The 14,924-nt window shown below is 54.1% G+C and overlaps 1 protein-coding gene across 3 annotated transcripts in view; it reads right to left on the bottom strand.

Moving 5' to 3' along the window:
• Nucleotides 1–14,924, bottom strand: part of LOC141974449 (discoidin, CUB and LCCL domain-containing protein 1-like) — a 62,697-nt gene that overhangs the window by 33,555 nt on the left and 14,218 nt on the right. For 2 of the 3 annotated variants that reach the window (XM_074934177.1, XM_074934178.1), the window contains exon 2: nucleotides 13,574–13,795. The exons of the other annotated variant lie outside the window; for it this stretch is intronic. In XM_074934177.1, the coding sequence (XP_074790278.1) occupies nucleotides 13,574–13,795 (222 nt within the window). The remainder of the gene's footprint in view (nucleotides 1–13,573; nucleotides 13,796–14,924) is intronic. 3 annotated transcript variants of the gene reach the window in all.

The raw sequence follows: 14,924 nt of genomic DNA, 5'->3' as shown, positions 1-14,924 counted from the left end.
ACCATGGGACCTGTCCTGAGAGAATAAGAATGTGGGTGGCACCACTGAAGTCAGAGTTCTATTAATTTTACATCAGGTGAGGATCTGGCCCTAAGTTTTAAGCCATCTGGCTAAAAATCCCTTCCCCTCCAAATTGCTCAGCTTCCTCTATCCTGGCTCTTGTGATGTTGTCATTTTATGAGTTCTGCGGCCACCACAGAGTCTCAAAGGGCAGATATATTAAATTCCAATTTTAACAAGCAAAGGGAATGGTGGCGGGGCGGGGGTAACATGCTGTTCAGGACACCCAGAACTTTGAGCCACTGTGTTCTGTCTCTGCCTCAGCAAGAGAGAGCTTTGCTGGAGATTTGACTGTGTCAGCTCCCTGCCATGCCAGCCTGTCTTCCTCATCGGCAAACTCCTCGAGACTCTACCAGTCTTCACCTTGCCTTGCAGGGGCGCTCAAGTTCCCCAGAGACATCTCTCTGCAGCCATCTCCTGCAACATGCCCGTAAGTTATTAAATTTATTGCTCCTTTCAAGAGACAACGCACTGCAACTTGCTAATAAAATGGAGGGTTTGGCAAACACTCTTCTTTCAGTTACAGCACTGGGTTGGTTGCTATTCAAAGTAAAACAAGTTCATTAAACAAAAGCCAGGTAACGATGCCAAGGAGAAGGCATAACAATAGTATTGTATCCGGCCTGATAAGCGTTGGTGACACAATGTAGTGAACCACCTGTGGGCCTGTGGCCCCGGGGGGGAGGAAATCAAACCCTGAAAATCTTCCAGACCTGCTTTATGCATCGTAGAGAAGAAAAAAAAAAAAAAGAGAGAACCCAACTCCAATGCTGATTTCTTCTCAAAGGAGACAGATGCTCTGAGCACTAAGATCACCAACAGCTTCTCATAACGTCTCTTCTACTCCAGCAGCCTCCAATGCTCCAATTCCAGAGCACAAGCCTCCCACTTACTCTCTTGCCCAACAGCCATCCCTTCCAAATAGATTTCAACACCCCCTCTGCCCGCCTGACTCTCTTCCCACATGCTCCGCTTTCCTGCTGAAAGCTGCCAAGTGTCACATGTCTCAATGGCAACAGTGCTTGGATTTTGAAACCACCGCTGGGTGGGGGGAAGAAAAAAAGCCCTGTTGAGTTATTGCTTCCGTCTCCCCAGCCACAGTGGTCAGGGATGCAAGAGGCTAAAGCACAGCTCCCCAGCGCTGTTAGCAAAACCAGCCACGCTGCAAATAATCTGTGTCTGCACCTTGGTTACCCACACTAGCAGAGAGAACCACGTGTTGTAACCAGTGATGAGCTGCCAAAATCTTAACAACTGGTTCCCTCCTCACCCCACGAGGGGGTCGTTGCCCACCCCCGCCCCCTGGGACTCCTGCCCCATCCAATCCCCCGCGTTCCTTGATGCCCCCCCCCGGACCCCTGCCCCATTCACCCCTCTCCCCTGTCCCCTGACTGCCCCCAGAACCGGGCAGGAGGGTCTCATGGGCCACTGTAGTGGGTGCCCACCCCACTCCTAAGAGTCAGAGGCACCTGCCGGGGGCGAGGTGGGGAGACCCAGCAGTGCTTACCTGGGGCAGCTCCCAGGAAGCATCCGGCAGGTCCCCCTGGCTCCTAGGGGTGGGGGAACGTAGCTGGGGGGGAGCAAGGGGAGCGGCCGCTCCCCCCACTGATGACATCAAAAGTGGTGCTGGAGCACCCACGGGGAAAATTTGGTGGGTGCAGAGCACCCACCGGCAGCTCCCCACCCCATGCCCAGCCCCAGCTCGCCTCACCTTCGCTCCGCCTCCTCCCCTGAATGCGCCGCCCCGCTCTGCTTCTCTGCGCCCCCCGCCCCCGGCTTCCCGCGAATCAGCTGTTCGGCAGGAAGCCTGGGAGGGCTGAGAAGCAGGCGGCAGCTTCGCGCTCTGGCCCAGGGAGGTTGCGGTTCCCTCCTCGCGCCCCCCCTCCCCCCCCGCCACAGCTCCCCTCCACCTCCCTGGGCCTGAGTGTGAAGCTGCTGCCTGCTTCTCAGCCCGTCCCGGCTTCCCGCGCGAACAGCTGATTCGCGGGAAGCCGGGGGGGGGGGGGAGCAGAGAAGCAGAGCGGGGCGGCGCGTTCAGGGGAGGAGGCAGAGCGGAAGTGAGCTGGGGCCAGGAGCGGGGCGGGGAGCTGCCAGTGGGTGCTCAGCACCCACCAAATTTTCCCCTTGGGTGCTCCAGGGCTGGAGCACCCATGGAGTCAGCACCTAAGGTGCCACTTTGGGCTGATTAAATTTAGAAGCCCTTTTAGAACCGGTTGTCCCTCGCGGTTGCCCCTTGCGGAACAACTGGTTCTAAAAGGGCTTCTAAATTTAACAATCGGTTCTAGCGAACCGGTGCGAACTGGCTCCTGCTCACCACTGGTTGTAACCCATTGGTTCATTGTGTTACGTCTTGCTCTGCTAGTGGCTGGTGTCCACACAGGAAGATAAGACCCTACTACTGCTACCAGCTAATAGTTACTACTTTAGCTCAAGTGAGAGTCGCCTGTTCCAGGTTCAGTCCCTGTTGCTGCCCTGTAGAGTGTGTGTGGGGAGTCACTGTGTCAGCACAATTCCAGTAGTCTACACAGGACCTATGGTAGCTGTTTATAAGAATTTAGGGCAGGCCAAAGGGACTTCAGTGAGCAAGGGACACACCCACCATTGGTCTGTTCAGGCTGTAATTCAGAAGTGCTGCTGGATTCCTCGCCAATGCTAAGTTCTCGCCTCGCAGTATCCCTGAGCAATGCTTTCCAGCATCTCTGGTTGGCTAGCAGACTCCGTCCCATCTTGCTGGATGATGACCTGGTTTCGATTATACAGGCCTTCGTCACCCCCGGGTAGACTACAGCAATGCAGTTAGTTGGGCTTGTAGCCATCAGCCCCTGGGGAAACTCCAGATAGTACCGAACGCTGCAGCCTGTCTCCTCGGCAACACTGGCTCCTGCATGCACATCAGACCCGGCCTCTGCTCTCTGCACTGGTTCCCCGTCCAATACCAAAGCTGAAGGTCTCAGTCCTTGTCTTCATGGTGCCTGGGCCCAGCACGTCTAGAAGAGGCTGAAGCTCCAGGATGGGCATTGTGGTCTGACAGCTCTGCTTCTCAGGAACAATGGGACTTCCTACCAGAAAGCTCATCCGGGCAGGAGACAGAGCCCTCTGCGGCAGCCGTCTGAGGCTGTGGAATGAACACTCAGCGGGACAAAGGGCCATCACAAACCTCCCGCTCCAGGTGCACTTCTGCAGCCTGCCTTTGCTAACACACACAGCAGCATGTAGATATAAATGTCCCTCCAAATCCCTACCTGAACAAAAGCCTCCACTGCAGACACGATTCCTCCCCTGGGGACCAGAGGCGGATTATGGTTTTGTGGGGCCCTAGGCCAGGGCAAATGGGGGGCCCCTCCCCACCCCTTCCACCTGTGGTTCCCCCCGTCCTCCCCAGCACTTCTGCTGGGGAGCGGGGTTGGGCACAGGGGGGCCCCAATTGGCCGGGGCCCCGGGGGATGGGCTCTGTTGGCCCAGTGAGAAAACGAACCACACACACAATAGATGTTAGTCCTGTCACTTAATGCGGGACTGGAAGATGCTCAGATACTACAGGGGTGAGGCTGGGAAAAGGACCCGACAAGAAGGAAAACCCAGGCTGTCTATCAAGCAAAGTGTCCTACGGGTGCGAGTGGCTAGATTGTGGGACAGCCTGTCATTGGGTAGCAGGTGCAAGCGCCATTGCTTGAGTCACTTAAACCTCAGGGCGACGCATTGGCCAATGCACTGCGGGGAACAACCCTGCCCGGTCTAGGCGGACGGACATGACGTGATGCTGGCCTGGGGGTGGGAGGCGAACATGAGGGATGCCTGACATGGAGACCTAATGAGCCAGTGTAAGTGCGATCAGAGTCTCTGGCCTTTTCGAGGCCCCTCCCCACTGATATCAGCGGAGCTCAGCGCTTCGCAGGCTGGCTCTTGCCCTGTGTTAGTGGTGGATGGTGCCAGGGCAGAAGCCCGATCGGCAGAAGTACTGAGCACCGAGAACCACACCTGAAATCAATGGGAGCTGCAGGTGCTCAGCACCTCTGAAAATCAGGCCTGTACTGAGGAAGGGGACAAAATAATCATATTTGGGAGACCCCTGAGACAAGTCAATCCGACTCAATGGATCTGCACCTGGGATGGATTTGGCCCCTCCTGTTTTGGGCTGCATGAACCCCAGCAGTGGCTAAGTTTACTGGGGGAAGAGATCAATGCTCAGCACCCCCAGGGACACATGAGGAATTCTGATTAAAAGCCCGTGGGTGGGATAGAAACGAACCGTGTAACCTTCCCCTCCCCCAAAGCCCTCCCACGCTACAGATGAGTCACCCCAAATTTAGACTGTGCATCATTAAGACCTTGTGTCCCAAGGCGAGAGAAGAGCCTCCAGCTGTGTTTTGAAAACCCTGGCTCTGGCTCTCTAGGGATGGAAGGGTGGTGGTGGGGGGGTCCTGTCTGGGGAAGATTCCCCTCCCCTCCACCATTTGGCCAGCCCTGTATTACAGCCAGATGGCGGCATATGACACATGCTGTACCAGATGTTCCGGCGTTACTGACGTGTTTGGCATGTGCCGATTCAGGCTAGAAAATCCGAGCTGCCCCAATACGCAGGGCTGCTTCCTCCAGGCTGTCAATGCAGCTGAGTCAGCTAAACACCCCGCTCTCTCCTGCGTTACATCCGTTCTGCTGCGACAAGCAACCAGCAAGGTCATGACCACGGGGTCAGTAAATCAGACCCAGGAAGTTTAACCCTGCACGAAGCTAGCACCAAGCACTTTGTGTGTTGAGCTGGGGCAAGGAGGGCACCAGTAGCTAGATCAGGGTTTGTGACACAGCTCTGTTACTATTCTTCTATCAGTGACCTGTCTATCTTATGGTTTTCTCTCTCTATCAGCCGGTCGCTGTAGTAACTAGTGACTTTCCACAAGCCTCCTGGAACTCAGGTGAATATTACCTTCCCAGTTATGCAGCTGGAGAAACTGAGGCACAGAGCGGAGCAGTGACTTGCCCTAAATGAGTCAGTGGAAGAGCTGGGAATAGACCCCAGGAACAACTGCTATAATCACTAAACATCAGAGGCCCCAATCCTCCAACCAGCTTCGGTTGTACGCTACATACGTCCACTTTTGACCAACCACCCCCAGCTCCAAATGCCCTTCCTTCAAGCTTTGGGGGAGTTTCGATCTGGGTCCAAACTTTGTGGCTCAGACTCCACTCACAAGGCAACTCGTCACAAAACAAGAGGCTGCAATATCCAGTCTAGCCAAGCTGCACTGAGCACAAGACCAGAGATGGGATGGGGGACAGAGGGGCTTTCAGTCATCTTTGCAGCCCCCAGATCCGGGAGCCAAACTATGAGGACTCAGACCACGAGTGTAAATCAGAGCAGCCTTAAGGCTGTTCTAATTTAGTCAGGGTGCTCATGGCCCCTGGGTCTCTCCCAGCAGCAGGGGATTGCCAGCTACAGGGATCCTCTAGCCTTGCCCACTTCTCCTGGATATGCTGCCTGCACTGCTACGGTGCAGCAGTTGGAGTTGGGCTGCAGGGCTGGCTCGCTATGTATGTATTGCTGTGATTCATCTGAAGTGGGGCCGATCACTAGCCAGAAACGACATCTGAGTCAGAGTGAGTGAATCCCACATCCTCATCCTGCTCAAACAGCACTTCCGAGAGGCCTCTGTTTTCCCAAGGACAGTGCCAGTGAGGAGAGCAGCGGGAGGGACTGGAAGCCCCTCTTTCAACCACAACACTGAGCTCGTCCTGTCCTCGGCCCCTCTCCCACTTTAAACCAACTTTTCCACAGGACTTCCCACCCTGCTGAGCCCCAAGGGGCCTTCTCAGCTGTGCCGACAGAGGAAGGGAGCAGACCGGCAGAGGAAGGGAGCAGACCGTTGAGTTTAACCCTCTACAGTTCACAGTGAGCGATAATAACAGGGATGCCTGGGCCTGCTCCAGCATGTTGGGATGAATGTTGGGATCAAAATGCATGAATCAGGGCCCAAATCCTGCCAGGTGCTGAGCACCCCCAGCTCCTGCACAAGTCAATGGGAGTTCATTGGTATTAATGTGGCATCCTGGCTCCGTGTGTTGTGTCCCCCTCTAGTGGCTGGTATACATGTAGGAGAAGAGTCTACTACTGCTAGTAATTAGGCAGAAGCTAATCCCTTAGTTCAAATGGTAGCAGCTCAGGCTTTGGGTGAGGAGTTCCAGGGTCTATCCCTGTCGCTGACTTTTGTAAGAGTTCTGGCTGCTCAGCCGCTTTGAAAATCAGGCCCTGCGCTTGTCAGTTGTCCAACTTCCTTTCATGCAGCATGGCCAGGTGCTAGATCTAAAGCTTTAGATGCCACTCTCGGGTCCTTCCGAGCCCTGCCCGTCTTTATCTGGTTTGTCAAAAGTGCCTATCGCCTTGCAATGTAAGCGCCAACTCTTGGGACCAAATTATTCCGGTCTCAGTGACGCCGTTCCCTTCCCTGGGGCTGCAGTGACAGAACTGCAGACTTTGGCCCTTGCTCTGTATGTCTCTATCCGCACCATGTGTTTGTATTAATTGTACCTAACTCTGAGCCTTCTGGGGGAGCATGCACATGAGTGAGAGTGTGTGTGTGTGAGCAAGTGGGGGGCATTTGTCTGAGCGTGCGTATATGTACGGGAGGCAGGTGGGGAGATGCACGTCTCTCGCACACTGCAGGATGAATGGCTGGTGCAGCAAGAGTGGACCAATTCTAAATAAACTGTTTCCAGTGCTTAGTCGCCTGGCAGACAAACTGCTAATCCTCCCTCCGCAAGAAACTTCGCTTAGGTGTCAAGCAAGGGTTGTCGACTCCGCCGGCTTTCTCACCCCCATCCCTTCCTCTAGCCAAGGCGAATGGGGTTGGCTGTTATTCTTATGAAGAGACAGTCACGTGGCAGCCCTCTTACTGGAATCTACAGCCACATACACAGTGTCTGGGAACCCGCCTGAGATGTAGCGTTAGCTGCCTCCTATGGGGAGCCCCTTGGCCCACCTTGTGTGGTAGCATCAGAGTGACGGCTGGGCTGAGAACGGAAAAGGAGTCCGGGTGGGGTTTTAGGAATGGCAGCAGTTGTGGCTGTGGCTACTACAGCTGTAACCCGCACACCTCCGGGGTGTGGTGCTCTGTCCCCTCTAATGGCACCAAGACCACGTAGAGATGAATGAGTCTGCTCTACAGCCACGTGGCTTTTAGCTCATGCAGTAGAGGCTCATGCATTTAGCTCCAGAGGACCCAGGTTCGATCCCGCCTGCCGATGACTGGGGTCTGTTGGTGTTACACAGCTCTAAGGTCTGGAGTGCTCTGGCTGGCAGGCTGGTCAGCCGGAGGCAGGACCATTGGAAGGGCTCTCTGGTCTGTTCTTCATCGCGTGTGGCCAGATGTCCAAAGGAACCCAGGACACCACAGCTCCCATCTCTCCCAGGAGTGATTACACTCTTCAGATCGGCTAGACGGTTCCCAATGGGGGCTGCCGGATGCTGAGCTCTACCGAAAACCCTGGCCCTCATGGCAGTGGTTATCTGCGGCTGGTGGGTAAGATCTCCATTCTCTCAAACCTGCCCCGCACAACGAACTGTGGCATTCTCTTTCCAGCTTGACGCTCTACCAGAAAGGTGACATGCTGATGCTCCATGGAGATCATCTGGTTTAGGAGCTCGGCGTGGAGTAGAGTTGGAATTATTAAGGTGGGAGCCCAATGAATTTCAAAGCGAGTTCACCAAGGAATGTTCCTCCGTGGCCAGCGATCACGTGGTTGCCAAGAGCTTTGGTGGTGGGATAAGATGGCCAATGACGGACATAAACTGAATATCCAACCAGACCATCTTAAGGACCTAGCCAGAGATGGATTCGGGTTACTCTCCATCTGCAAAAGAGGCTACCTCCCTTTGCGATTTGCCATGATGGAGGGACAGTTCAGAACTGGCGGTGGGGAAGGCTGACTCAGCTAGATCTTCTCCAGCCCGTGGGACGACCCAGGTTGGATCCTAGCTTGCCCTGCTGTTGGCATCACAGCTCTTGCAAAGATAGGCTGCTCCCCAAGGCCGGAGCACGGTGGCGTGAAATCTCTCATTCCATACTGCTTGCCTCAGCTGTGTGGAGTTTGCCAGCTGTGTAATTTCCCACAGCAAACAAAACCAAACAATGCTGAGGAGACTGGAGCGAGAAGCTGCTCTCCTGTCCCAGCAGCAGGCATCCTGCCGCTCCGAGCCCCAGCTCCAGCAGAGCTTCCACAATTGGAAACCTCGGCAACCCGCTGAAGACGACACGCAGCCAGGAAAGCTTTGCTCCAGGCTAAAACTTGGTACAAAAGTCCCAGCCTGGGAGCAAGGATCTGTTCATAGTGTTTGTGCCAGTCGGGAACAAGAGCCAGTGGGGTGAGCTATGTGGGCAAAAAAAGCCAAGCAAAACTTACACTTTTGTAACCAAAAAATGGCTTCAGTGCAAAGGCTACACTGGACACAAGCTGACCTACTGGGCCAAATTTTTTGTTGGTGTAAATTAGTGCCTCTCCAGCTCTATTAAGAGGAAACCAGTGATTGTAGCCCAGCGTTCCTGAGCAACCCTACAATAACAAACCGCAGCATGGTGCAGCCTCGGCCTTCATGAGCAACCCTACAATAACAAACCAGTGTGCACGTGCATGAAAGAAAGGGAATTTTTAAAACTATCAGAAAGGAAACCAAATTCTATTTCAAGATATTACCAACAGATGGAAACAACCCATGTGAAATCGGGCACCCCCCACTCCAGAGAGAGGCCCTTGGGGAGCAATCGCTGTCCTGTGGCCCAATCCCTTTTGTTGGGTAGCTAGATCAGGCCTTGCAAGACACATTAAAAATATACTGCCCACAACCCACATGCAGCAAATGGCTCCCTGATTTGTTACCATATATAGGCAGCGGGGAGTGGGTGATGACACCGGAGGCCAGGGAGGCTCCGTCCCAGGGGTGCCGCATACAGCCTGCGAAATGTCAGGAAAATGGCAAGCTCATTCCAATGGTTTAAAAAAACTAAATCTCTGTCTTCCTCCTGCTGCGAGTGTGTGAATCCACAGCCAGAGCCGCCCTCGGCTACATGCAGTCTGCTGCCCTTGTAGCGGGGGGACAGCACGTGCGACTTTCTGCCACCTCTTTGCTCTCCCAATCAGTGGGGGCCCCCCAGCTGCTTTAACTCGTGGCCGCCTGCAATGGCCCCCAAGGCCCATTGCAAAGGCTGGGGATTGCTGGAGCACCCTGCTCTCCTCCTGGCATGTCCCTGTGCTCGTGGCAGTGGGGTATGTGGCTTACAGCTGGTTTTCCTGGCTCCATGCCACCAGGGAGATTCCCCCCTTCATCAGAGGAATGCCCACTGCTGGGGCTCAAAGCAGCCTGGCCCAGGGCCAAGAATCTAGCCCACTGACTTTAAAGAGAAGCTTATGCCTCCCTCCCATGCTGGAATTTGGTGCTCTAGAAAGGGAGACCAGGCCCCTGTTGGGCTGACTATCCCCTTGCATTACACCATATGTGGTCATTTACACCTGGGCAATCTGAGTGCACCTGCACCGGTCAGATTTATACTCACTTAGGATAGGTGGAAAAAAACCCATAATGGACAGTTAAGAAATAACCTACCCAAAGCAGAAAACACTGCCCAACCTCTGGCCACTAATGACTGGCTTTGCCCTGAAGCAGCAGGGTTTATACCCGGTACACACTGTTTTTCTTTCCAATACAGCTGTGGATTTCACAATTCTGCTCACCATTCTTGGCCGCAGTGAGATCTTGTGGCAGGGAGTTCCACTGGCCAATCATACGTAGCATGAGAAGTGTATTTGTATGAAATGTGTTTGGTATTTTCATTATCACCACGTCCTCTATAAAAATGTGGGGCTGGAAAAGTGATGACCCCCACCTCCCCAGATACATCTCGGGCCAGATTTACAGCATGTCGGGTCCTGAGCTCCACTTAAACTCTGGCCTTAAGTGGCACAGTGGGAGCTGAGCACTTGAAAATCTGGCCCTTATTTTGGTGCCTAATGGGACACTAAGCTCTAAGTCTGTCTATGGTACTTACGTGATTCCGTCACCACTGTAGCTGTGCATCTCACAATCTTCAATGTATTTACCCTCCTACCACCCCTAGTAGGCAGGACAGTATTACTTGCCCCACTGCACAGATGGCAAACCTAGGCCCAGAGACACTTGCCCCAGGTCTCACAAGAAGCCCATGGAAGAGGAAAGAGTTGAACCCAGGTCTCCAAGTCATAGTCTAGTCCCCTAACCACTGAACCATCCTTCCTATCCTCACACCCTGTTACTGTTGCCCTTTCAACTAGGAGAGCAGGCTGGCCCTGATGGTTGGGTCATGAATCTGGGACTTGGGAGACCTGGGTTCAGTCCCCACTCTGCTACAGATTCCGTGTGACCTTGGGTTAGTTACTTAGCCTCTCTGTGCCCCATCTGTGCAATGGGGATGATAGCATTGCCCTAGGCGCAGCGGTGAGGAGAAGTCCATTCAGGACTGGAAGGTGTTCAGATACTAGGTATGGGAGTTCACAGAAGTACCCGGGGGGGGAGAACTTGTGCTGGGGGAGGAGACAGAACACAAGGGATTTTTAAAAGAGCCAGAGCCAGGAGATGTAAAGCTTTAACTCCCATGTGGGTTGTGCCCATTAACGCTGGGAGCTCTGCAGCACCCTGGGACACCCAGGGGTGGCTTTAAGCACAGTCCGTGGTATTTCAGAGTAGGAAAGAACCCAGGCGGGATGAACTTTTTTGGCAGCAACAGGGCCCTTGGCAACCACATGAGGTTCTAGCTCCTAAACATTTACTCGGCAGTTCACATGGAATGAAATGCATGATGCCAAGATAAACGGAGCCACAGAGGTGACCTGCAAAGGGAGAGAAGTTGAGTTTGTGCCCTGCTTTGCTCCTCTGGGCTGGAGAAAGGGCTGAAAGGGGGTCACCCCCCCCGCCCCTGCTTGTTCTTTACCTTGGAAATACTAATGGCTTTGAGGGATTTCATGTGCAGGCCCTGGGAATAACCTGTCCCTGCCTGGCTAGCTTCATCCCATGGCAGGAGCTGCTATATTAATGGCACTTCCCAGCTAGGAGCTCCAGCCCAGCGAGCGTCTGAGTCGCACAAAATGCAGCTCAACATTAATGACCCCTGCAAAATTGGGTAGCTGCCAGTACAAACAGGCAGCTACACTCTCTCTCCAGGCAGAGGAGCAGTATGTGTCCCCCGCACAAGGCGGTGGAGGAGATGGGTGTGTGAGGTGAGGACAATGGATGTGGGGTGCATCCCCTGTGGTGTTGCATGGGCCAGGGGAGAGACGGGGCAAGGCCAAAATATCTACTGCTGCAGGGCTCCTCCTATCCAACCCCCCGGCACGGTGACAGAGGCGATGGAAGACCCCTGGAGTTTACCCAACAATTGAGCTGCAGCAGCCTGTGCAGTGTGGCTCCAACGCTGGGCTGCTAAACTCGGGGCTGGATCCCCCACCTCCAACTTCACAGCTGCCATCGAGGTCGCTGGGGGCTTGCACGAAGGGTGGTGTGACCTGGGGCAGCAAATCCAATGGGTCGCATTCTCTCCTGGGGTAAACTGGAGCAGTTCCATGGAGGCCAATGAAGCTGCCCTGATTTACCCCAGTGGAGGACTGGGCCCCAACCCCTAACACAGGAGCCTGAACTACTTGCTACCAAATATTGAATAAAATACTATCCCGGGGATTTGTCCTTCCTCTGAACTCTCCCCGACAGGGCTAAATACACGGTGGGGGTGGGTGCGGAGAAGAAAGCCCTGGAGAATAGACTGTAGGAACAGTCCCGGCCCTGGGGATGGACTCAAGGATTTAGAAGGCATTTTCCGTCTCTGATTTCTATGGTTATTCAGAGACACATTTGATTTCCCTGCAGCGACCCTCTCCTGTGTCCCTTTGACGGAGCACAATGGGGCCCTCTCTTCGCTGTGCACTGAGCTTCCTGGCTGCTTGTCACTCAGCGCCTCTCTGTCGGGCAATTGCCTTCCGGCTTCAGGCTGTGCCACTCTGCGGTTAGCCCTGTTTCCTCTTGGCTCAGGGCTGGTCGGCTCCCCCTCCTATTGCCCAGGCAGCTTGTTGCGTGAGTGATCAGATATCAGACATCCCCCTGGCAGAGATTTCCAAAGGTTGTGCGGGGAGGGGGAAACAAAGATTTCTCTGCAGGCAGGAGCCACTGCTCTGCTTGGCCTGTCAAATCTCTCTTATGTCCATTAAATCTCCCCCCGAAAATCCTGGAAATATTTGGGCAATTTCTCAGCAGACAAAGTTAATTAATTTGTGGACACATCTGTTCCCGTCCTTGCACCCTTTCCCCTCTGTCATGACCCCCCAGTCCCATATGTCTCCTCTGTAAAAAAAATTAAAAAGCCAGATTTTCTTGATCTTCTCCTTATCTAGGATTTTGTGTAAACCTGGTCACAATCCTTCAATCGGATCTGAGCCCCACTGGGCTGGGGAGGGATCTGTTCCCAATTGCAGGCTTGAGACCTGGTAGCTCAGGCCTCTCGATTACTGGATCGTGGCTGGAGGTTGCAGGGCCATGTGCTTTAGCTTGGAAGCTGGAGATGCCTCAGTCCCACTGGGGGCACCTGGATCCAAAAGGCAGCAGAACTGGCAGAACGGCACTGGCCGGTGGAGCTCAGAGGGTCAAGCCCCAGCCAGTGGGTCCATACTCCCTGTGTCACTGAGCGCTGCTCCATGGGTGCCTGTACCAGGCCAGCACTCGTTGGGAGTTCTGGGCAGGGTCAGTGGGTGACTAGGCAGCTCTGTCAAGGGAGAAGGGGCACCAGAGGGTGACACTATTTCAGTCCACGGGTGCCCCCCCCCCGATCCTGGGTGATTCCTCTGGACGAAGCTGGTGGGTCAGTGGTGATTGCAGCAAAGGGGTTCTCTGGGCTGGGCCGTTGGGAGCAGGACTTGCCGTGCCCTATCGGAGCATCATGCGCTGAGACCTCTGGAGTTTGATGTCTGCTCAGGCAGAACCACCTTGAAATGGACAGGTGGCATTGGGAGCGGGTGGGGCAGGGACTGGGTCTCCCTCCCTGTTTGCCCAGCACTGAGCACCCTGATGGCTCTCAGTACATTATAATAATGGATCAAGAGCCTGGAGAGCAGGCTGCAGACCAAGCAGCCCAGCGTAGCAGTGTGATTCTCCCCCGTGGGGGTTAGCTCACCCTTAAGCACTTCCAGTACTCCTGCAGCCGTGCTGCATGCAGCCAAGGGGTCCGCACAGCACAAGATCCCCCGCTCACCCCCACACTCCTCTCCCAGGCCAGCCTTGCTCCCTGCCCAAACGCTCCCTGCACGGATCCCTGCTGACGCTGTGCTCTGAGCATGCAAGGGGGTGCATGGCCTACCCATGCCGCGCCCTCCCTGGTTCCACTTCACCTGCAGAGCTCTACGCTCACTGAAGGAGGCAGGGAAAAATCGCCCCCGCACGCCCTGCAACGTCGTGCATTGGTAGCTGCCTCTGCCCGTGTGACAAAGGCTGTGCCAGGGAAGTCCTTACCAAGGCTGGTGCCATCAGAAGGGGATGAGAGCAGCAAGAAGCTAGAAGCGCAGTGTTGGGAGGATTCGATGTCCATGTCCCCGAAGGCCAGGAGAAGAGAGCTCCCTTCGGCTGCCTGGATCCTCCACTCGCAGGCTGTGTGATTGGGATACGTGCCAGGGTAGTTCTTGGAGGTCAGCGTCCCACTGTGAGGTGTCAGCATGGTGTGGCCACATCCGTCCCCTGGAACACAAGGAGGCAGGGTGAGAGACGGCCGGACGCATTTCAGACACTGGCGGCGCACATGCCTCTCTCAGCTGATACATCGGCCGTGATGCAGCTCAACCAGAAATGGCCCCTGTAGTCCAGGCACTAACTGACCCCTCAGAATCAAGGAGCACCCGGAGTGGGGCACTGGGAGCTGATTCTTAGGCTGCAGCCCTGACTCTGTTGCTGACTCACTGAGCAATGCTGGGCAAGTCTCTGATCCCGCCGCCTCCAGCTGTAGGTGTCCTCTGACTTCCAGAGAAGCTGAATATCTGCCATGCAGCCACACCAGCTGAAATCAGCACGAGCTGTGCATCTCAGCACCTGGGAAATTCAGGTCCCAGGTGTCTCAAGATAGGCCCCCAAAAGTAGGGGGAAGTGCTGATCTTAATTTCTCCATGTCTCAGTTTCCCCACCTGTAAAATGGGGATAGTAACATCCCCCAACCTTGCAGGACTGTTGGCAGCATCAATTCAGCTGTGTCTGTAATGTGCTCTGGTAGCCTTGGTGGAAGGTGCTATAGAAGATCAAAATCTGTATGATTTATTAGACTTATTAATAACCACTAACCTCTAAGGACTTCTCTACATGGGGAAATAGCCCAGAGTACTCATATGCAGAGTTAAAAGAAAAGGAGGACTTGTGGCACCTTAGAGACTAACAAATTTATTTGAGCATAAGCTTTCGTGAGCTACAGCGACATAAGTTTTGCTGGCGTAAGTGGCAGTGTAGACATGGCCTACAGGGGCTCTAAGGAATACAAGCAAAAGTGTCATCTACCTTTCTCCTCTTCAGATGCATTCAGCTAATGATTTCAGGGCTTTTAAAATCAGCTTTATAAAAAAAGTCATTGGAAATGAATGCATGTGGATGAGAAAACAATCCAGTAACCTCACTCCTGCCATATCTATTTGGATGCTTGTCTCTAATCCGCAGTATGTGTATTGCTTCATTTCTCACCACATGTGTGAGACCATTTCATCTGCTGTTTTCCTAATAGGTTTTAATGTAGAATCATAGAATCGTAGAACTGGAAGGGACCTCGAGAAGTCCTCTAGTCCAGTCCCCCGCACTCGTGGCAGGACTAAGTATTATCGAGACCATC

Source organism: Natator depressus, chromosome 19, assembly GCF_965152275.1.
Source record: "Natator depressus isolate rNatDep1 chromosome 19, rNatDep2.hap1, whole genome shotgun sequence".
NCBI classification, from domain to species: Eukaryota; Metazoa; Chordata; order Testudines; family Cheloniidae; genus Natator; species Natator depressus.
The sequence above is the reverse complement of the archived record's forward strand: the minus strand, read 5'-3'. Positions and strand labels throughout refer to the sequence as shown.